Source organism: Caenorhabditis briggsae, assembly GCF_000004555.2.
Source record: "Caenorhabditis briggsae complete genome, chrX, whole genome shotgun sequence".
NCBI classification, from domain to species: domain Eukaryota; kingdom Metazoa; phylum Nematoda; class Chromadorea; order Rhabditida; family Rhabditidae; genus Caenorhabditis; species Caenorhabditis briggsae.
The window spans coordinates 3,669,194-3,691,214 of NC_013491.2; the positions used below are offsets into that span (position 1 = coordinate 3,669,194).

The window sequence follows — 22,021 nt, forward strand, 5'->3', positions numbered from 1 at the left end:
AGTTTGCTAGCATATTTTCTTCCCCTACCTATTGTATTTTATAAATTAAAATGCTTGCCCCTCTTCTCTCCCAATGCCTTGAAATGCCATATTGAGGCAAAATGACAGTTTTTGCCATTTTTGGCCAATAAATTCAAATTGTAGTATGAAAATTTGTACCTGAAACTTTAAGGCTTACTTTGTGGCCATAAGTCTTACATTTAGGCCTTAAGACAAAACTTAAAACCTTAAGGTAAGTTTTACGGTTTTAAGCTATAATTTTAATTTCAAGTATAACTTTTGATATCTTAAGGCAACCTTCCAGGCTTTGAAGCAAACTCCAAGGCTTTAAGATTCATGACTTATTTGAAGTTTGTGCCTTTAAAATTACAGAAAAAGTCCAGAATGAGGAATTCGAAGACAATTTTTATTTTATCATTTTATTCGAATTTCAAAAAAAAAATTTGTAAAATAATTTTTACATACAATAGAGAAAATGCTAGAAAATTGAAAGATCGGGATTGAAGTTTCGTTTTTTTTTTGTAATTTAAGATTATTTTCTTATTTGGCAGCTCGAAAAAAAGGACGAAAGAATGTGTCGGCAAAAAGGCCCTAAGGAGATATTACGAAATTATGGGAAATCATTTTTGAAAGAGTGTTGGTTTTTGTTTTTTGTGAAGTTTTGTGAGTTTGAGTCAACTCTACTGAATCAAATAAATATCGAAGCGCGGATGTGGTGTTCCCGTTTTGGAGAGAAGAAAAAGTGTCAGAAGTTGAAAAAAAAAGAAAAGAGCTGTGTTTTTTTTTGGCACAACACGTTGGGATACGATTCCAAAAAGCCTAGAAATTGCTTGAGAGAGAGAGAAGGCAAAACATAAAAAAATCAATAAAAACGAATTATGATGGAATTACAAATATGCTGGTTGCTCCGGCCTCAGTGCGGCCACTCGTCGAATGTACTCGGATTCGCGGAAGAAATCGGATTGGAACGAATTGTGACGGATGGTGGACATTCCTGGAAAAGCAAGAAGTTTGAAATGTAGGTTCTAGTTGGTTATTCGGGTTCTTAGAAGTTTTGAAAGGTCCTTAATAACCGACTAGAATCAAAATTTCTCTTTTCTTTCCTTTTTCTAAAATCACCTGATGACGTTTCGTCTATAAATCTGAGCTTCATGAGCAGCTCATGTGGTTCAAAGGGTCGATCGCGGAGTTCGTTGTCTAAAAAGTCACGGACATCATTCCACGTCACTTTTCCGCCCTTTTTCCGTCGCATCGCACCGAGCAACGCTACGATTTCTTTGAGCTCTTCACTCATTCCAAGGAATCTAAAAAATTAATAGTTTGATTTTTCAGGATGTATCTAAAATTACCGTTTCGCCCGTCCGAAATAGTGGATTCTAGTGAAATAGGCCTTGAGATGAGTTGACGCCAAATCAACGCACATGGTCACCACCGACAGTCCTAAAAATAGAAAATTTGCAATTTTTAGACTGTTTGGGAACTCATACCAACTATAACGAAGGCCACAATTAATGAGAGAAATATGTAATCCGTAACAACAATGTCGCCAAGACCCACTGTGACAATTAGATTAAAACCAAAGTGAAAGGCATGGATGAAAGACCAGGTTCTGAAATTTTTAGTTCATCTAGAATAATTTTTTGGAAAAATTCAATTATAATACACAAAAAAATCATGTTTAGTGTAGGAGAACTGAATTTTTTTTAATTATTGAAGAGGTCCCAATATATATTTTAGAGTCAAGCTGCAGACTTTTTAAAATGGTCAAAATGACCAATAATCAACTCAAGAATATAATTTTGAGTATCTTATCGGCTTTTACTAGGTAAATAGATTCGCAAAATGCTAGCATTCATATTTTCACTAGAAACTCGGAAGTTTTCGGTTCAGAAAATCCCAAAAAAAAATTCCGAAAAAAACTTTTTTTGGGACAGTATCAGGTTTGAGGACAGGTGCCCACGCTATGTTCAGGGGCCAGTTTTTTAATTCCGGATTCAAAATTGACAGTGTGAAAATCCTTGTATTACAGTTTCTATTGTAGTTTTGTAATTTTCTCAAAATATATTTTATTGACGCCAAAAAGCCCTTCTTACCTCTCCCAGTTGATAAACATCGCAGATCCCATTGAGCAATATAGGCAGATACATGACACGTAGGCACCTGAAACCGTATCATTATTTTTCCAGAAATCCTTATCATCCGATAGAACACCATACATTGTGTGAGGTGGAAAAAAAGAAGGGATAGGGTATCATTTGAAGTCGGACACAGGAAAAGAATAGGTGAAGAGGAAGACGCGGATAGAAGGAAACACACAGTGAAATGCTTTGTTTGTTGATAGGACATTTTAAGGACATAAGGGTGAAACGTGGATAGAGACAGAGAAATGTTAATTTCAGCACTCCATTTAGACAGAAATCAGTGGTGAAACATTTTTGTTCAGCGGATAGATATAGGACAGCGACGTTTTAAAGAAAGGAATTAGTCCCTTTTCCAAAACAAAGATTGTTTAGAAAGGAGAAAGATAGGACATGACACTTAACCTTACCGATTGGAAACCATAATTTTGTTCTTTCACCATTTGGAACTGTCATGATAAGTGATTATTGATAAATATGATAAAGGTTATATACAATAATTGTTATAATATTGACTGAGATCTATGGTTTGTCAAATACATTTCTAGATACAATTACCTATTGGGAACCAAAGCTTCTCTTCAGTTCCATCGACACCCAAAATATCAAGGGTATCGTTTTGGCCACCCGTTGACTGTAGTGACTTTCTTCGGCCGTGTCGCACACGACTCATCCATTGCTGAAAGTTTGGATTTGAAACTCAAAATGTGGAGTTCAAAACTCACTTTTACTTTTCTGACACTTCGATTCCAAAAACTAACAAATTTGAGCAATGTTTCAGATAAGAACTTTCCGATATCGGCGGCTGTTATGAACATAAGTGGGATGCCAACCAGTGCGAACGCCACGGAGAACACTTTTCCGACATCCGTATCGACGGACACTTCTCCATAACCTGAAATTAAAATTTTTAGCTACAGTAACCTCTTAAAAACCAACCGCAAGTAGTTAAGACAGTCAACACGTAGAGTAACGCCGTTGGAAACGTCCATTTGTTATGCATATTTGATAGATCGTCAGGTCGGTTTAATTCCCGTCGGATGGGTCGTCGATCGTCGACTGTTTCTGACACGCGGACCATCCATTCTCGAAACGTCGCTGCCCACTCGCCTTCATCCATTGTGATCGATCCGTGTTGAGCGTCGCTGAGCATTCTCCAGCTTTCTGCTGTGAAGTTGGACATCAAATTTGTTAACCTGGAAAGAAAAATTCACTTGTTTTTTTCTAGAATACTAGAATTTCTAGGATTTTCTAGAATTTCAGTGTTAAAACGACTTCGAAAAAATGAAATTCAAGGTTTGGACATTTTGCAGTATCAAACTTAACTACTAGCCAAACAGGCCTATCCAAAGCAATAGCCCACCCTTCACGTCCACTTTGGGCTCACTTTGAACTCAGCTCCTCCAAAAGGGGTCAAAAAGTTGTCAACCGATAAAATATCGGTGATAATGTGATAATTATTTTATCTGTTGAAAATTTTAATATCTTTTGAAGGAACCGAGATAATTCAGCGTAAAATGCGGATGGGCTTCTAAAAAATATATGGGAACCAGAGCTCTGCGGCTCACTATTCACTTCAAACTCAAAACTTATTACAGCCTATGAGTAAAATATAGATTGTATCATTTTCAGTAGTTTTCTCAAGGCTGAATCAGACAGATAAGGTCGATATTATGCATAATTTATTAATTTTAACATTTTAAGTCAAAAAATAAGTTTTTCAAATCAAACCTGTGACTGATTTATTACCCTAAAACCTGTACTAGAAGAAACCTCTAACTTCAAACTGTGTACCAATATTTTTCGGTTCCTGTCAAAGTTATAAAAAAGTTGTCATCTGAAAAATTGTTCATCATAATATCAGAATGGCTTTATCAGTTGACACAGTTTTGATATCTTACATAGGAATTTAGTTAATTGAGCTCAAACTTGACAGGTTTGGTGTAAAACCGTAAAACATGTGGTAGTACGTTCCAATTTTTATCGGTTCCGGTCAAAGATATGAGAAAGTTGTTAACTGATAAATTGTTTATCAAAACATGAGAAATGTTTCACCAATTAACACATTTCTGATATCTTGCTCAGGAAATGAGATAATTGAGCTCAAACGTGACAATCTGGGATTGTTCTTTTCTTGCTTACGGAATCTTTTCGAAAGTGCCCACAGCCATATTTTACTGTTTTTCCCATATTTTTCAACCCACCTGACAAGTTTCTTTGATCTGGAAAGCAGCTCTGTCCTCGTTTCCAACAGCATGAGTATCCAAGCTCCCAAGCACAAATAACCAATCAGCACTGACACCAAGATCACGTGAGGTAGAAGGATTTTGATGTACTGAAAAGTTTTCTATTTTCTGTTTTACGCTTTTCCCATTCAAAAAGTTTCAAGTCCAAAATTTTTCTTCTGGTTTCCTGCCTCATCACTCATTTCATTGTACTTGGTGCAATCAATCTCCTCCTCATATGGGGTTTGATTTCTGTGCGGAAAAACGACGGCTACGCACACTCAACTACTTGTGCTCTCCCCCCGTGCTTTTTTTTCTTCGGGAATCCGTTATTTTTTCGGATGTATATATGGGTATGTGTGTGTAGTGATTCCCCGGGGAGCTGAACCCGCACCATCCACTTCCTAACATTTGTCAAAGCACATACAACCGGTTGTTGTTGTTTTTTTTTTTCAAAAAGCAATGAAGGAGAGGAGGAGATTTAATAATTATTGTAATTAACTTAAATTTATAAAAACGGAAAATGAGAATATTGAAAAATCCATGGGAAGCTAGGAAGGCAAAATCAAGACTGCTAATAACCACTAGATAAAAATTTAAAAAGTCACCTTTTCGTCTTTCTTCCTAACTTTTCTAGAACGCCTTAAGGTGCTGGTGGTATGCATAACAAGTGAAAAAAGAAAAAGTTTGCCAGAAAAAAAACCTCCCTTGTTTTTTTTTCTCTATTTATGTCACATAAAAAAGGCTCTGTCAATCATCTATTCACATGATAATTCATATTTGAACGCTTTTTGGCAACATTCTCTCCCAAAAAAAAAACGTCATTCTAATTTTTGAACATGCCCTTCTTCTTGGTCTTCCCAGTCATAAATTGTCTAGGCTGACTCTTTTTTTGGGATACACAACAAAAAAAAGAATAAGACATGAGTCCCAGTGCCCAGCCCGTCTCAAAATTTATTGCCGGTGGGATTGGAGCAGAGAGGAATGTTGCGAAAAACTGACGGCAAGAAGAATATTTCGAGAGCACTGATCATCCGTTTTGTTCCAAAAAGTGTGTCTCAGGAGGAATGGGAGAAAGGAGGAGGAAATATGTTTTGCCTTGGATTTAACTATGGTAAAAAGAAGGAAACAAAATATGACCCAATGAAAAGTGAAAAATTATGGCTTGGAACTTGGCAAATGATTCGGAGGGTACAAAAATGTAAGGGTCATTGGGGTACAAAGAAATACAGAGGTACAAAACGCTTGAAAAATCCGAAATATGTATCTCCGAATTGTGGATTTTGCACCACTAATTCACTTTGTACCTGCTTGTACCACCGAATTGTTTTACCCTCCGATTCATGTGCCTTTGAACTTACTTTCACTGTCTGTTGCGGACAGCTTTTTGGCTCCTTATCCTCTTGATCATCTTTGATAGTGTCTGTGATTACTGTAGCACCGTCATCTGCATCCAGAAGCGCCGATTGTGAATTGATATTCGCACCTTCCCACCGAGCTGTCACATGATCTGAAAACAAAAAATATTAAGACTGTCCCAAAAACCTTCGGAATCTGAAATCTAGTTTTGAAAGAGAGACCAATTATAATTTTCCCATCTTCCTGTATAGAAATAGTGGGCCTCCGTAATATGAGTTTCCGTTGACTGTGACGTCTAGCATCATTGGTAGAGAATACAGAATCCACCGGGGAAGCAGCACAAAGCTCTAGAATGCCAACAGGTGGCTGGTTTCCACCGGTCCATAGTTCTTGATTTTCATCAACTAGAAATCGAAGATGCTCAGGGACCAAGCGAGCGCGTTCTGGGTCATGATGACCAAAGTTGCGGCTCAAAATTTCGGGAATTTGAACCGAAAGTCGAGTGTCCAAGTGTCCGACATGCAGATGATGTTGATGTGTCAGTGTGCCTCTTCGATGGCTGGCCGACGATGAAGACGCGACGTTGGGTGAGTAGAAGAACATAATTGACGAAGAAAAAAATATATAGACTACCCAAGATGGCTAGTCGTAGAAATAGGAAAACATAGTTAGAAGGTTGAAGCTAGTTGAAATCAGTTTCTCGCGTATGCTTTTGCATTTTGTGAATTGCATAGCGTAGCGTGAAAAGAGGGGGGATGAGGGCGGGGGCAGAGATATGCACGCTGTCGTCGCAGGGCCCAAAAACGTCTTAAGTTAGCATATCTGTGTGTCCCGGGGAAATATGCTCCCAAGGAGGAGGGCACCCGCGGGTCCTGAAGTTAATTAATTTTTTTAAACGGCTTCACTATGGTAAGATACTATGTTAAGGTTCTGGTTCAGACACTAGAAATAGTTCCATGCATAGTAGTTCCATTTTCACACATGATTGATTTTGAATAGAGTTACCAAGTTTGATTTGCTGAGTCCAATAAGAAGATCGAATGGGATATATTTTGGGTTTTAAAGATTTAAAAAATAATATAAAATTTAATGAAGGTTGTTAGTTTGAATTCAAAAAAAAATTATATAAAGAAATCACCCAGTTTTTCACATTGTAAAATTTTAATTTTTTTTGTAATTTTTGCGAATAAATCGGAGGGTACAACGATTCGAGAGTACAAAAGAAGGAGTACGAATTGATTTCGGGAAACAAAATTCACAATTTGGAGGTCCAAAATTTTTTAAACAGTTTTTTTTAAATCTGATCGACAAGATCAATCCAATGTTTATAATTATTTCCTTTATGAATCTAGATCCTCGTGAAAGATATTAAAAACAAATTTCAACTGATTCAATATTGCTGATATCGTGATGAACAATTTATCAGTTGACAAGTTTTGATATATTTTACAGGAATTGAGATAACTGAGCTTGAACTTGACAGTTTTAATGGTCTTATATTAGAGAAAATATGGGCGGCCCTTTTGAATTATTTCCGAATACCTCCAGAAGGCCCTTTTAATACAGGTATTACAACAATTTCTTAGATTCTATTTTCAATTTTACATTTCAAACAATTCCTGTTCCTAAAAAAATCATCAATCCTACCTACTTCAAACTGACTCTGAAGAGTACTCATCCCTAAAAAACGTCATAAAACAAATTCCCTCCTAAAAACAAAAGATTTTCAAAAAAATATAAGAGCACCTTGAAGTCCATGCAACTTATGGCAAAGTTGTTCGGCATCAAGTTGCAGCGGAGAAATCACGACCATCGAGAAAACCGAGTTTTCATTTAAAATAAGCCGGCTACCTTGGTAGGTGTCGCCAGGCTCTCTGCAAAGGTCAATGGGTCCATAAGGAAATTGGTTAAAAGACAAAAAGGTGTGGTGGGGTGGGGACATGAATCTGAAAATTGAGTCATGTCCCAAGGGAAAGGGTACTCTAAAAAAAGTGGTTTTTTGTACATATGGAGTGTTAAAAAAGCTAAAATAATGAGTGAACAAATGTCCTTCATTCAGAAGGAAAGAAAAAACCTTGCCTGTCAAAAACGTCGAGCACAAAAAATGCTATCATATTTTTTTGACGAGAAGTATACATTTTTGATACTTCTTGTCCGTCGAAAAGAGCTCAATTTATCATAGGCCTATTGTTTCTATAAATTTCCAGAAAGGGACAAAACTTTGATTTTTGAAATTGAGACTCACATGAATACTAAAAGACCTCAATGGTGGGTCCGTGCAAGGAACAAAAACCCTATTAGAAATTCAAACATACTACATAAACTTTGATTTGAAACACAAAAAAGTTTTTTCTTGCTAATCTGAAGGGTTGGCAGCGAAAAAATAAAGTACAACTTTTTCCAAAAAAAAAATGGACTACTAATTATTTGAGTAGAGAGCACGCGATCCAAAACTTTCATGGGTATTGAATTCAAGAAGAACAAGCTAGAACAAGTCAAAAACTAATCCTAATACGAATTTCTTTTAAAAATAAGAATGACAGAGAAAATAAAAAAAAGACTAGAATTGGTAGAAAACTAGAAAAAGATGGGAGGTACATACAACTGAAATGCCCTTTAAATCCACTTCTTTTCATTTCTAATCACCTTTTTTCCTGTTATGTTGATGCTGTCCTTCCCTTCTCTCCTCTTCTTCTTCTTTGATTCCGGCAGTCGTTTTTATGAGGCCAGCGGCGCTGAACAGAGCAACCGCCGGACTGAATTGCTCGTTTCGGAACGCTTGTGAGAATATCATCACTCAAAAATAAGTGGGGGGAAACAGAAAGGGTTGGTTGGTGGACCCTGCTATCAACTCCTCAACATCTGCAGGGGCACAATATTGATGAACGGCGGATTGATAGAGTTGCAAAGAAGAAATAGTACAGAGATGTTATGTCATAAAGTTATGAATAGGGAATGAATGAGTTCTAGAGGGGTCTTCTTTTCCGGTCTACTACTTGGTCTCAAGTATCAGAATTCAAAAGTTGAAGATAAACATATTTACCTGACGCGGCGTGGTTCATAAATTTTAAACAGAAATTCATCAATCTATAGTTTGAAATAGTAGGAGACACTAGGAAATGTTTAGATACTCTGAGAGGATGCACCAAATGCAAATTTACCGGAAGTGGAAGACGCTGTGATAGGTAATGTGAAGAGAAAGGTAAAGTGAATTGATCCTGACATGACTTATAAATAAATTCTCGATGAAATTAAGAATTAGGAAGAAGGAAAATAATTGGAAATTACATTTTTTTAATTTGAGATTGTAATGTTAATTTTGGAATAATTTTTAGAGTAGGAACTGTTATAGGAAAATGTTCTCGTCGAGTATGATGGCCCTTAAACATAATTTCGGATCTTGAAGATAGATGTGAGCTTTAAAAGAAGTTTTTATCCTTTAAGATAATGTTGGCCCTTAAAGACTGTTTTGGTCCTTAAAAAATGTTTTCCCTTAAATGTAATTCTGGCCCTTAATGGTAATTTTTGTCTTCAAAGATACTTTTAATCCTTAAAGATATCTATATGACCAAAAATTATCTGCGAGGGACAAACTTATTTTGAAGGACCAATAAGGTCGACGAGAGCAATAACTGCCTATTGACTGACAAAGTTGAGCTCATTTTTCTTGTTTCCTGTAAAAGATATGAAAAAATAATCAATTGGGAAAATGTTTATCATAATATGAACAATATTTTGTTAGTTGAAGACTTTTTGATATCTTTTACAGAAACCGAGATAAATGGGCTTGAAGTTAACAATTGCAGAACATTTTTAGTAAGGTATTACGGTAGTTAATCTAAAACTTGTGTTGAAAATAGTGTAATAAATTTAAAATATAAAGTTTCAAAAAATTCAAAAAATTCAAAAATCCAAATTTCGATATTTTGGACAAAAGATTGATTTCAAATAACAAAGTTATAACTTTTTGGAAAATGAGACATTCTAATAAATCCCAAAAAATTATGACCTCCACAAAAAAAATCTAGGGACCACACACGTATAAACGTCTTTTCTATGAACCAAAACTGATGCTCACAATGTCATATGTAGCAGGAAAGACGAAAAAAATGCATCCGACGCCTATCCCAAGATCGCCTCACTTTTTGTCTCTCTGCTAGCCTTCTAGTTAGTTTTACATGTGGGTGTCGTTCGTCTGTGAAACTAAATTATATTTGCGTTTTCTTCCACTTCTTGTAGGAACCGACAAGAAGCTGTGACCTCGAGTCTGACTATATAGGAGACCGGAAAAAAGGTTGTGGTCAGTGTAACTGCCTCTATTTTCTTATTTTTCTTCAAAAGCAAAAAAAATAGAACAGCAAGTGTAGCTTACTAGATCTTTGTGATGTGACAAATGACCATTGAGAGTAATGGGAGATGAAAAGGGTAGCTAGATTAGAAAAGAACAAAAAAATATTGAGGAAATGTAGAGAGACGTGAAAATTAGCATTCTGAGAAAAAAAAACACACTTTCTTCTTTTTGAAAAGGAACGAAAAACTTTGGAAACCTAAATGGTCAAACGTTTCGACTCTATTTTCGAGTTTTGGGTTTGATGGATAGTTTAGTACCAAAACCTCCCAAGATTTCTCTTATTTTTCTTCTTCTTCTTCTTTTGTTTCGAAACGATTTTTAACCAACCGACCGAAAAACAGTTGGGAAAAAATAGAAAAAATAAGGAAAGAAAACGAAGAAGCGAGAAAAAGTTTCTTTGTTAAATTCAATAAAAACATGATATTCTTTTGGTTTCACGGGAATCCATATGTTTTTTTTGGTGTATTTCCATTCATTTCTTGCTGGGTTTTTGAATCTAGAACATCAAAATCGGAACCACCATTTTTAATGGGGCCCATAAAAGTTTCTTGCATGAATACTTGAGAAGATGGCGACCCATTATCTAGCAAGCTCATCAGCAATCATTTTTGATCCCAAAAAACGTCTCTAATATCCTTTCTTCTTATGTTTTGAAGATTTCAAAATGAAACTATTAAAAAAAAAAGAAAAAAAATCATAATTTCTTTTGGGGTTCTGCAGAAGTCGAAGAAAAAAGAAAACGCGAGGCTTGATCAGCAAACCCCGCACAGGAAATAGTTGGAATTGTGAAGAAGGGCAACCCATTCGTAGCCTAATTAAAACTGACCCCCTCTGAAATATTTATCGACCCCGGTCCACCCCGAAATATTGGGTTGTTGTCAATCTTTTGTTGGGAGAAACACCAGACACGAGAATATGAGTTTTCCGAAAAGAAGTACATCAAAATTATATTTGAAAAAGAAAGAGTCAATTCAGTTTTTCGCACAAAAAATGTGATTTTGGAATGCTTACACTCATATTCTCAGCTGACAAGCTTTTTAGACCAACAACCAAGGATCAGTAGAATAATCGAAAAACGTTTTATAAATATTTTTGACACTTTTGACGGAAATTGAGAGTATTTCCGATCTCATAATGAACAATAAAATAGTTTTATCAAAACTTTTGTTTTTTTTTCGAAAATTGACTTAAAATTTTGTTTTTTGTTTAAAATCCATTTTTGAGCAATTCGGTGACACTGAAAACTGTTCACTTTTAAATACCGTATTTTCTCTGATAGAAGCTCATTTTATGCGTACACTTTGAGCTTTATTATCTCGGTCCCTATGAGATATATTAGAAATTTGTCAGATGATAAAATATTGGTGATATTATGATAAACAATTCATCAGTTGACTACTCTTTGATATCTTTGAGAGCAACCAAGATAAATTGGCTGAAAGTTATAAGTGAGGGGCCCTTCTAGTAGAGGTTTTTCAGTATTATTCTGAATTGAACTTCTTGAATTTTTTGAGAGAAAATTGAGAATTTTCAAAGAAAGATCTGGTTTTGGTAACTAACCCAAGAAAAATTTAGAAATTGATCACATGTAGCATTTTATCGGTCAAAAACTATTGAAATTTCACTGAATATCGGCTGAAAATGAATGAAAATTGGTTAAAAATCGAAAACTTTGAATTTTTGAATTTTCGGATTTTCCACTTTCTTGAAAATTCGATATTTGCCGAATTTTCAATTTTCTGGATTTCTGTATTGTTGAAGATTCGAAACACCGTAGCCAATTTCAGGCCTAGCTAGTTCTTAAATTCAAATATCAAAACGTTTGTACTAAACAATAGGAAACAAAAAAAGGAACATCTTTTTCACAGACCCAACTGAACGACTCAAAATGAAGCCATCCTCCATTTTTCCATCGTCAGCTTAAAGCTGCGCAGCTTATACCTCCTCATTTCGCCAACACCCCATCCATATCCGTTCTGTTTTCCCCTTTCTGTGATTTGTTCTCTTTTTTTTCGTATTTCAGTACAAGACATGATTTATTGAAAGATGCATCTCCACGAAATTAGCGCCCAGAGAAAAAAAATACGAGGGCACAAGCTAAAAGTCATTTATTAATGTGTGAGCACAGTTTGGGGATGGTTGTAGAACGAAAAAAGACCTTGAGAGCTTTCCCATATTTTTTTACGCTGGCTCTGACCCTTTAACTTTCTTGCCGCCTTTCACCAAAAAAAGTTATCGCTGGGGGGTCGGAAGATGTCGCAGCGTTTCTTCCGCAATTCGCCGCACCCAAATTATCGGCTATTTAAAGAGAAGAGGGGGGGGGGTCTGGGAGAGAGACGGGGTCTTTTTTCCCGGGGAGAAATTTTTGCAGTGCTGGAGGGCACACTTGTCAAAAAAAATTGTTGTATGTGCTCCTCTCCCGGAATTGTACATAGAAAAAGAGTTGCATGATTTATGACAACGATCTTGGCTTGAATATGCTGGTGCAAAACTCGTAAATGCACTGATTTCACAAAAAAAGGGAACTAGGAACACAGTAGAAAAAAGAACACCCAAGAGAGAGGTTGGGAGCTCTTTGTAGAATTTATGGGTCGCGATGATTTTGTGTGTGATTGCACTCTAGAGATTTATGTCCCTTATATTTTCTCATGTATATGTAGACATGATATTTTAGTCAAGGGAATAATAGGAGGAAGATAATTCAATTATTCTTCTGTTCCTCCGAATTGATGTCACCACTTTTTTGCGGGGTTTTTTGGATGTGGTGAATAGATCAAAGAAGAGGGAAAAGGAAAAAAAAAACTGCATCGAACGTCTATACAACTTAAATTCAATTAAGATATTAGCCGGAGTCAAAATCCAAAAGAAGAAAAAATAAGAAAATACTAACAAATAGAAATAAAAACAGAAAAACAAACCTCCATCATGTCGGCCTGGATACAGTTCGGCAAGCTCGTTGGGCTCTTTCAGGTGTACTTTCTTGGTGCCCGACGGCAGGACCGTAATGGTCATCCGTCGCGCATTTTCCTCCAGAGTCCATTGGTTCCAGAATTTCCGGAGGAACATTGGCTCTCGGTGTCACCGCGCGCGCGTTTCGGATGAAACCGAGCAGCAGCCGGTGCGATGGTATTGTGATAGAGAATACAAGAAGAAATGGTTGGGACCCGAATGCTGAAGTTTTTGGCAATAATTGGGGAGGAAAAATAGAGGAAACGAAAGGAAAACAGGGTAGTAATAGGAAATCAAAATATTTTATGAAATGGAAGTTAGAAACTCAGCGATTCTCTTCAATAGAAAATGTATCAAACAAGTTAAACCTAAAAAAAGCGTGCTTTCAAATTTTTTGAATTTTCTAAATTCAGTTGTTGAGCGGAAATCCCTAAATAGGTAGTTATGCTGAATAAATGCTCCAGTTTGGAATCAGAAATTCGGAAGAGCATATTTTTGAAATTATGTCCTAAAAATGAGAAGGAACAAGATTGATTGTGGGCACACAATAAGGAGGGTCCAACAATTCGGGGGTACAAGGGGTACAAAGTGATTTTAAAGTTCAAAATTCGGATTTTCAGGTATTTTGTACCCAAGTTGTGAATTTCGTACCCCTAAAGTTACCCTTTTGTACCTCGATTTGTTGTACCCTCCGAATTATTTGCCTTGATTTTAATTTTTTTTTTTTTTGAAGAAATCCATATTTTTAGAATGGAAAGTTCTGAATTGATTTTCGATACTGAATAAGCCTAGTTTAATAGCCGGCAATTCGAAGAAAATTTTAATAAATGAAAAAAAAAACCGATAAATCACTTTTAGAGCAACAGGTGGACCCCACGACCCCAATCACACATTACACTATGTTTTTGCACTTCCAAAAGGTTCTAAGACCACCTAAGCTCTCAGACACTCATCTCTATTCTTAGCCAACAATGAAGAAAAGTGCACAAGTGAGAAAAAGTAAGAGTGAAGGGAATTTTCAAGTAAATTCTTTTGAGTGTATCGGTTTTTGGGATTCTAGTAAAGGCCAGCCGCCAGAATGGGGAGGACGTCGTGACCCACCAATATTGGCTGCGAATTATTCGCGCGGAAACCCAAAAGATGAGCTACTTGTTTAGGGGTTGGTGCAAGTTCTAAAAAGTTCCGTAGTACTTTTGCCCCGAGTTAGTGAATAATTTCTGATGCCCTACACAAATTCGATCAAGATTTTTTACTTTGTTCGGGGTTCGGGTTTTTGTTTGGAAAAGAAGTTCGGTTGGAACAAGAATTTGAGCACAGAGAATTTCAAGCGAGAGGAGAAAGTGAAAACAAGAGAAAAAACCTAGTTCCATAAATTGTTCAAAATTATGGAGGTGGGCGTGAGTTGTGGAACAAACAGAATAAGACAAAAAATTTTGGGATCTGTTTTTTTTTTAGTTTTGTAAAATTGGAGCCTTGAAGAAATGGCGTCAAATTTTTGGCTCTTTCCGGGAAGAACGGTCCCAAAACGGGACCGTCGGTCCCTTCATCGGACCGCCGGTCCCAACGACTTGCGACAACGGTCCCATTGTACCGACAACGGTCCCAATGTCCCGAGAACGGTCCCAACGTTCCGACAACGGTCCCAAGGGTACGACAACGGTCCTAATGGTACGACAACAGTCCCAAAGGTACGACAACGGTCCCAACCAGGCTTAATCTGGAAGCCCTATTGGAAACATCGGAAATTGTAATTTTGTTTCAACTAAGAAACACACTTCAGCAACTAAAACAAAAATTTTGCTGATAATTGAGAATTCAAGCAATTTTCCACTGAAGTGTTTTCAGAGTGTATTTGGTTTATAATTATAGGTTTGGTCTGAAACGCCTTGTTCACATCAGTGCCGGTAAAAGGCTTTTTGGCCTAAGCCTACAATACAAAAAAGTAATATTTTGTGAAAAATTCCTGTCAAAAAGTATTGAAAATCCCAAGTATAAGGGAAATGCTAAATTTTCCACTGCGTTTTTAAAAGGCCATTCCGTTTTTTTTTTGTATTTCGGGAATAGGGTTTTCAGATTAAGCCTGGTTGGGACCGTTGTCGTACCATTAGGACCCTTGTCGTAACCTTGGAACCGTTGTCGGTACGTTGGGACCGTCGTCGAAACAATGGGACCGTTGTTGCAATTCTTGGGACCGGTGGTCCCGTTTTGAAACCGTTCTTCCACGAAAGAGCCAAATTTTCTTAGGTTTTTGAAAATCTTGAGACCCAATTGTTCTCAAAAAAAATGGTTTTAAAATAATGCAAAATTCTTGGCACATTATTCGGGGGTTACAATAATATGGAGTACAAGGGGGTACAAAGGGATTTAGGGAGACGAAATCCCCAATTGAGAATGTTGTACCGCTAAAATGCTTTGTACCCCAATTACCCCCAAAAGTTCAGAACTATCTGAATTATATGCCATAAATTTCGAAAATTTTGAAGCTAGGTATGTTGATTAGGTTTTGCGAAAATTCTAAGAAAATTGAAAAAATATGAGATTATAAAAAACTCAAAAAAAAAGTAGAAAAATCGAATCCAAACGTTTTCAAGAACCCCACGAAAATACTAGGGGTCATATTCCAAAAAGCCCTGGGTGGGGGTGGGGATGGCTGATGCTAGAAAGAAAGTTTTTTTTTGTTGTCTTCTCGTTTATATCACCACAACAAGGGCGTGAAAATGTCAAAACCAGCAAGAAGAGAGAGATAGAGAGAGGAAAAGTTACATTTTGTTTAGAGATTCACATCCGTCGTGGGCTCGGGACCCCACCAACACCACCAGTATACCAGTATACCAACAGGGATCCTATTTTCCAAAAAAATAATGTTTTTAATTCATGCAAATCATAATTATGATAAATGGGGGAGGGGGGGGGGGAGTGCTGGTGGCATAGATGACAATCATGAAGTTCCTTGACGGATGTGAACGACGACAGAGACCGAAAAATGTTCGTTCTTCTTCTTCCTATCTCTCTCAAATCCGGACCAATTTTTTTGGTTGGTCGTGTGCCCCCTCCACTTAATTATGTTCTATTCTATACGAAACGATTCTGGATTCTGAAAAAAAAGTAGCGCATCTGAAGTATGGAGCAGCGCACAGAAAAGAAGGCGAGCGTAGGAGCACAGCACAGAAAAAAAAACAAATCCTGGAGGCTCGCGTAAGTTTTGGGACTCTTGGCCCCGACGCTTTGACCAAAAACGAAACATATGCTCGTAAACATAAATTAAACTTTTGAGAGACGCTTCCTCCTCTCGGCCACTCTTGCGCCAACACCACTCTGGGTCCCGGGCCGATGCCTTTCTTTCATATCGCACCACGCCTCTCAATGTCACAAAACAAAAAAAGTCGGTGGTGGTGGTGGTGGTGGTGGTGTTGCTTCTGCATTTTTTCTCTCTTTGGAAACATACATCTCAAAAACAAATACACTGACAGTGACACGGCGTTCACAAGGTTCGATCTGTCGGACAGATAATGGGCTCATGATATCGCTGAATTCTATTCTGTTGAATTCAGAGAAAAAAATCGGAGGGGAAGCTAACGAGATTCATGCCCGGAACTGAGTCCCCAACAAAAGATGTCTACATATGGCCGGGAATTTCATCCGAACCCTCTTATCTTCATCTGCAGGGGAGATTTTTCAAAAATTTTGGGTGACTCATGGCTAAGAGGGAATTCCTTTCACATGTCAGAGGATTTCGTTAAATGAGATCAAAACATTTTTCAAATTTTCTAGTAATAATTATTTGAACTCATTTCAAATTATCTTTGTTTGAGTCAAACAAAAATCAAACCCAAATCTTTTGACTTAAAATTCGCCGTATTTTTTTTTTTTGATAGAAGTCCACCCAAGCCGTCAACTTTGAGCTCAATTATTTCAATTCCTTTGGAAGATGTTGAAAATTTGTCAACTGATAAATTATTTATGATAACATCATCGATAGTTTATCAGTTGACAAAATGTTGGTATCTATCTTAGGAATCGAGATGATCAAGGTTAATGGTCTGGGTGGGCTCCTATTAGAGGGAATTGAGCAACTACTACAGTAATTTTGTATAAATAACAGACAAGAAATTAATATTCGCTAGTTTGACAAGTTCAGAAAATCAAAGTGATTGCCTTAAGTTTAACCAAAGCTTCAAAAACTCTCAACTGACAAAATATGATGTAAAAGTAGCTTGACTTTTTTGAAAAATTTTTTTGAAGCTACATGCGACTGTTACCTACAGTAATATGTTCAAAAAGCCACGTATCGTAATCCTTCTTACACTGGTCCTATTCTAACAATCAAAATTCATCATTTGAATTAAAAATGAGAACTCTCAGAAAACATACGCCCGAAATCATGAAACTCTTACAAAATCAAAGCTATCAAAATACTGAACCAAAATTTCCGAAAAAAAAAGTCAAAATTGGACATATATCTGGACATATATAGTAAATAAACATCTCTGGATGCGAACATTTTTTTCTCCTCGTCTTATGTATATCAAATAAAGAAGATTGAGATCCGCATTACTCTGCCATTCAATGGCCGCCAACTGAACTTGGCGCCGGGGCTTCATAACAAAACTTTTATCGAGGCTCGCGCGACGGCTTCAAAAAATGTTTTAGAGATTTTCTCTTCATAAGTCTTCTATCAGGGAGTTCAGAAAAATAGAAAACCGGAGTCAAGAGTTAGAAAACCAACAAGAAAGTTGAGAAGGTAACATATGATTTCTATTTTCTTCGAAATTCTAGGATCAAAAACTGAGGCGAAAATAATAGTGAAAATCTAGCAATTCTGAAGGAAGATACAATGACACAGGCGGATTCTCCAGCAACATAATGCTCATCTTAGGTTTCTTCTCTTTACAAATGTGACTGATTCGTCGTATCAGGTTACGCGGGGTGAGAGGAATTTTGAGAAATCTTCAGACGCGTTTTGAGACAATCAGTTAGGAATCGAAAAAATGGGAAAATAGAAAACAAGCTGTTATTCTGTATGGTTCGGTTCTTGAGCTCTATTACAGGCCAAGGGACATGAAAACTTATTTTTATAATCCATTGTTTTGAATTGATTGAAGGACGACATTAAACCCGTTAGGAAATTTTGTTCATACAAAATCCATGTGAGTAGTAAACTTATGGTCCAGCCGTTTAAAGTGCCATATGAGCTATCGTAACAAAAATTTTGTCCGCCAACCGGTGCCATATACAGTACCGGTCAAAAAGATATTCAAAAAGTATTTCTCACTGGATTGTGACCATTTTCAGGAGCCTGGAACTCGGTTGGCAAGTTTCCGATCAATTTGAGAAGTGTGAAGGGTGTGAAACAGAGCTAGATTGAAAAAATTCACAGGATTCTAAGAAAATTCCCAGTTTTTCAGCTCTTTTCCGATTTCTGATAGATATCTATTTTTCCAGATTTTCAAAAGTGCGTCTTTCGAAAATCGGCAAATAGCTGAAAAACATGGAATTTACAGAAAATTCTGTCAATGCAAAGTTTTCAATCTAGATCTGTTTTACACCTTCAAAAATTTTCTAAGTGATTGGAAACTCGACAACAGAACTCCAGACTTTTGAATATAGTCAAAATTGCAAAAAAATGATTTCATAAAATTTTGGTATATCGTGTCTTGCCCAAAAAAAAACCAAAAAAAAATTTAAAATCATTTTTTTTTCAACTCGAAAAAAAAATATATATATATATACCCACGTGACTAACTAGGAATTTTAGTTTTACCCTGATTTTTGGCGCCTAAACTAGCTCAGTTTCAAGTGGAAAGTGTGTATTTTGAAAAAGGATATTTTAAAGAAGGGAGATAATGAAGAAGGAGTAGGCGAAAGCGACAAAGTGCAACTGCAAAAAAAAAGAACTCTTTCTCTTTTGTGAACAAGACAAATGAAAATTGCATTGCATGTGTTGAGAGCGGATAATGAAAAAAGATAGAACATGTCACATAAACTGGAGCAAAAAAGTGGAGCGAGACACAGAGAGGACTAATTAGGTTCATAGGGAGTGTAAATATTGTATGGAGTATTCATAATGAAGTGAAAAATTCAAAATTCTATAATTCCAAAGCTTATTCTTAAGAGATCTTTGAGTGTTGAGATCCAGTATTTGTTGTTCTTCATTTTGTTTTTCTTTCTACACTATTTTAATTGGAGCTAGCAACAAATTCCAGGAAATCGAAACTTTTACTAGATTAACAAAGGAGAATCTCACAAGGCAGCGGTTTTAAACAAAAAAAAAAGGTTTTACAGTAAAACCTTATTTTCAAGAATAGCCACCATCCTATCAAGTTTGAGATTAATTACAGTACCAGATAGATACTAAAGCCTTTTTTGTCGATTTTCGGCATTTTGGGCGCAAAACAGATTTAAATTGATTTTTGGAAATTTTATAGTTTTTCAGATGATTGCCGATTTCAGAAAGAACCTTTTTTCTGACTTTCTTTTGTTCTAAAAACTTTATAAAAACAGTCGTTTTCAGAAACCTGCAAATAGCTGAAAAACTAGGAATTTTCTGAAAATTCTGAAAATGCAATGTTCTTACTCTGGGTCGGTTTTACAATTTCAGAAATTTTCAAAGTGTTCGGAAACTTGACGTCCGAGCTCCAAGCTCCAGAAAATTGTAAAAATGGTTGAAAATCAACTGAAAATACAATTTTGTATATCTCATTGACCGATACTGTATCTCAAGTCCCATGCATAACATGAAAAATGTGTCAACTAATGAAATATTTGTGATTTTATGATAAGCAATTTATCACTTGACAACTTTCGGTATCTTGGACTGGTACTGAGATGAATGGGCTCAAAGTTAGAAGAGGCTTTTTTATCACAGGCTTCAAAATATGAAAGAGTTTAGAAAAGATTTCAACAGTCTTTTTTCGGAAAAAATCACATTTCGGCTGATTCCAAACAAATTACATCTTTCTATGTGTATATCAATTCACAAAAATTAAATTAAAAATTACATAGTCCTTGCCACTTTTCCGTCCTTTCTACATACAGATTTATCACAAACCTGGTGCAATCTCAACTTGCCGCAAGCGGGGTCTTTGTATCGGCGCTTTGATAGGTAACGGGTTGAAAATTGCCCACCCAATTGGATTTTCATCTGGTTGCACATTAGTCGGCTGATAGTTCTGTATAATTTGCGTTCCGATCCATGACATCGGTGCTGGTGGCATCAAAAAATTCTGATGTGAGTGATGAGCTGGCGAATCAGCCGAATGTCCATAGGTGCTCCGTCTTCGGTCCTGACGTGTTGACCCGCGGCGCTCGTCCATGAGGTGGGCGCTCACGGATTGCAACATCTTCAGCAGACGGGAAAAAGTGGAGGGGCGCGGAACTCTATATGATAGATATGTTGTTTTTTGTTTTAGTATCTTGAGAAACGAGAAGAACGGCAAACACAACAATTATGAGAGATTGATAAATGGCAAAAACGTGTTTTGACGTGTCTTCGGAAAAGGCCGGTTGTCAAGTTTGGCAAGGACATTGGAATGCACATGGCCCATATCCAGACAAAAAAGGCATTCCATCGATGGGCCGCCACATCGTTTATGATGTTTCCTCTCAACTCGAAACATATACCCCCATATTTTGTCGGGCATATATTCTTCCATTCTTCGAGACGTCGTTTTCTCGTTTTCTCAATGACGATCTGACGGCACTCCAGAGCATCTTGTCTTCCTTCTTCCCTTCATATTCTGCCGCCGCCACATTTTCCAACGTCCTTCAATTTTTTGACCCCTTCTTTTTCCTCTTCTTCATTCAGCCCCGCCATTTCTACTCATATTCAACAACTCCCCCGACGATCGTTTTGAGCTACTCCCCTAGATGGACCGAAATAGTGTGTTGGACGAAAAAAAAAACACAAGTCACTTCCGTTTTCAAGGGAAGTCATGATTCTTCAATCTCGTTTATCATTATGATAGTGTGCCCTTCAAATCTCCCATTCATCCCGAAGTGCAAATTCCAGATTCTTGCGCCAAAAAAAATGTTTTTAAGTCAGCAAAAAAACGTTGGGTGTAATTATAGGAAAGAGGGCAATTAAAATATGCACACTAGTCTTCTAAAATACGAAAAAAAACACTAGAATGATTTTTCAGAAGCAAAAAGAGTCCAAGGTCATTGAGAAAGTGCAAAACACAAAATTTGGAGATTTTTGCTCTTTTTTGAATTCCCAATCCTTTGGGATATGAGAAATCATCAAAACGTGAAAAATAGAACAGAAAATAAAAATAAAGATTTTTGATTCTGACACTCGTCAATTAAAACTTTGCTTGAAAAAAAAATGATTTGAAGGGAACAAAATACTCAGAGTTCAAATTATAAAGTTTAGAAAAAAGTGTTTTAAAGTTGTTAAAAGGACCGGACTATGATTTTTACAAGCTTTCATTTCTCAATGTTGATTTTAACAAGGGAACCACAACACCACGTCGGTTTGGAATTTGTCGAAAATTTCAGGATATGTCAAGGATATCCTATCTAGACATCCCTGAAAATTTTAGAACACGCTCGCCACTTTCAGCCGAGATATTTCAGTTTTAGTACTAAAAACCGCGTTTTCAGTGCAAAAATCGCAATTTTCAAAGACTATTTTCTCCGCTCCCATAAGAATCCAAAACACGGAACTTAATGTGTTAGACTTAGAATTGTGTGTAATATCATATTTCAGACATTTTCTAGAAAAAAAAATTTTGAAAAAATTTGCGAATTTTGTGGGTGATTTTATCGAACTTTTGTCAGTTTGGAAAATTTCCTTGACAAAATAGTGATAATTGTTTGCAAACATTATTATACAACTAATAGATAATCTATTTTTCAGTTGCACGCTTTTTATTATTTATTCATTGTCCGTATAGGGCCGAAGACAACGCTTCAAAACTACTACCGTCCACGAATTCTTTTGAATCGGTAAAAACTTGAAAAATATATCAGAACAATCCTAAAACGTCGCGAAATAAGGG

General features: G+C 36.6%; 2 protein-coding genes across 2 annotated transcripts; both read right to left on the reverse strand.

Moving 5' to 3' along the window:
- Nucleotides 1–887: 887 nt before the first annotated feature.
- On the reverse strand, nt 888–6,325 carry Cbr-unc-58 (the record flags this gene model as incomplete). The annotated part of the gene is made up of 11 exons (XM_045239005.1): nt 888–994; nt 1,120–1,304; nt 1,350–1,440; nt 1,488–1,609; nt 2,094–2,160; nt 2,697–2,817; nt 2,864–3,033; nt 3,078–3,334; nt 4,343–4,473; nt 5,725–5,873; nt 5,944–6,325. The coding sequence occupies 11 exons, from the start codon at nt 6,323–6,325 to the stop codon at nt 888–890; spliced, it is 1,782 nt and encodes a 593-aa protein (XP_045091991.1).
- Nucleotides 6,326–12,996: 6,671 nt separating this feature from the next.
- CBG01982 lies at nt 12,997–20,362 on the reverse strand (the record flags this gene model as incomplete). The annotated part of the gene is made up of 2 exons (XM_002643732.1): nt 12,997–13,244; nt 20,071–20,362. The coding sequence occupies 2 exons, from the start codon at nt 20,360–20,362 to the stop codon at nt 12,997–12,999; spliced, it is 540 nt and encodes a 179-aa protein (XP_002643778.1).
- Between the last annotated feature and the right edge of the window lie 1,659 nt (nt 20,363–22,021).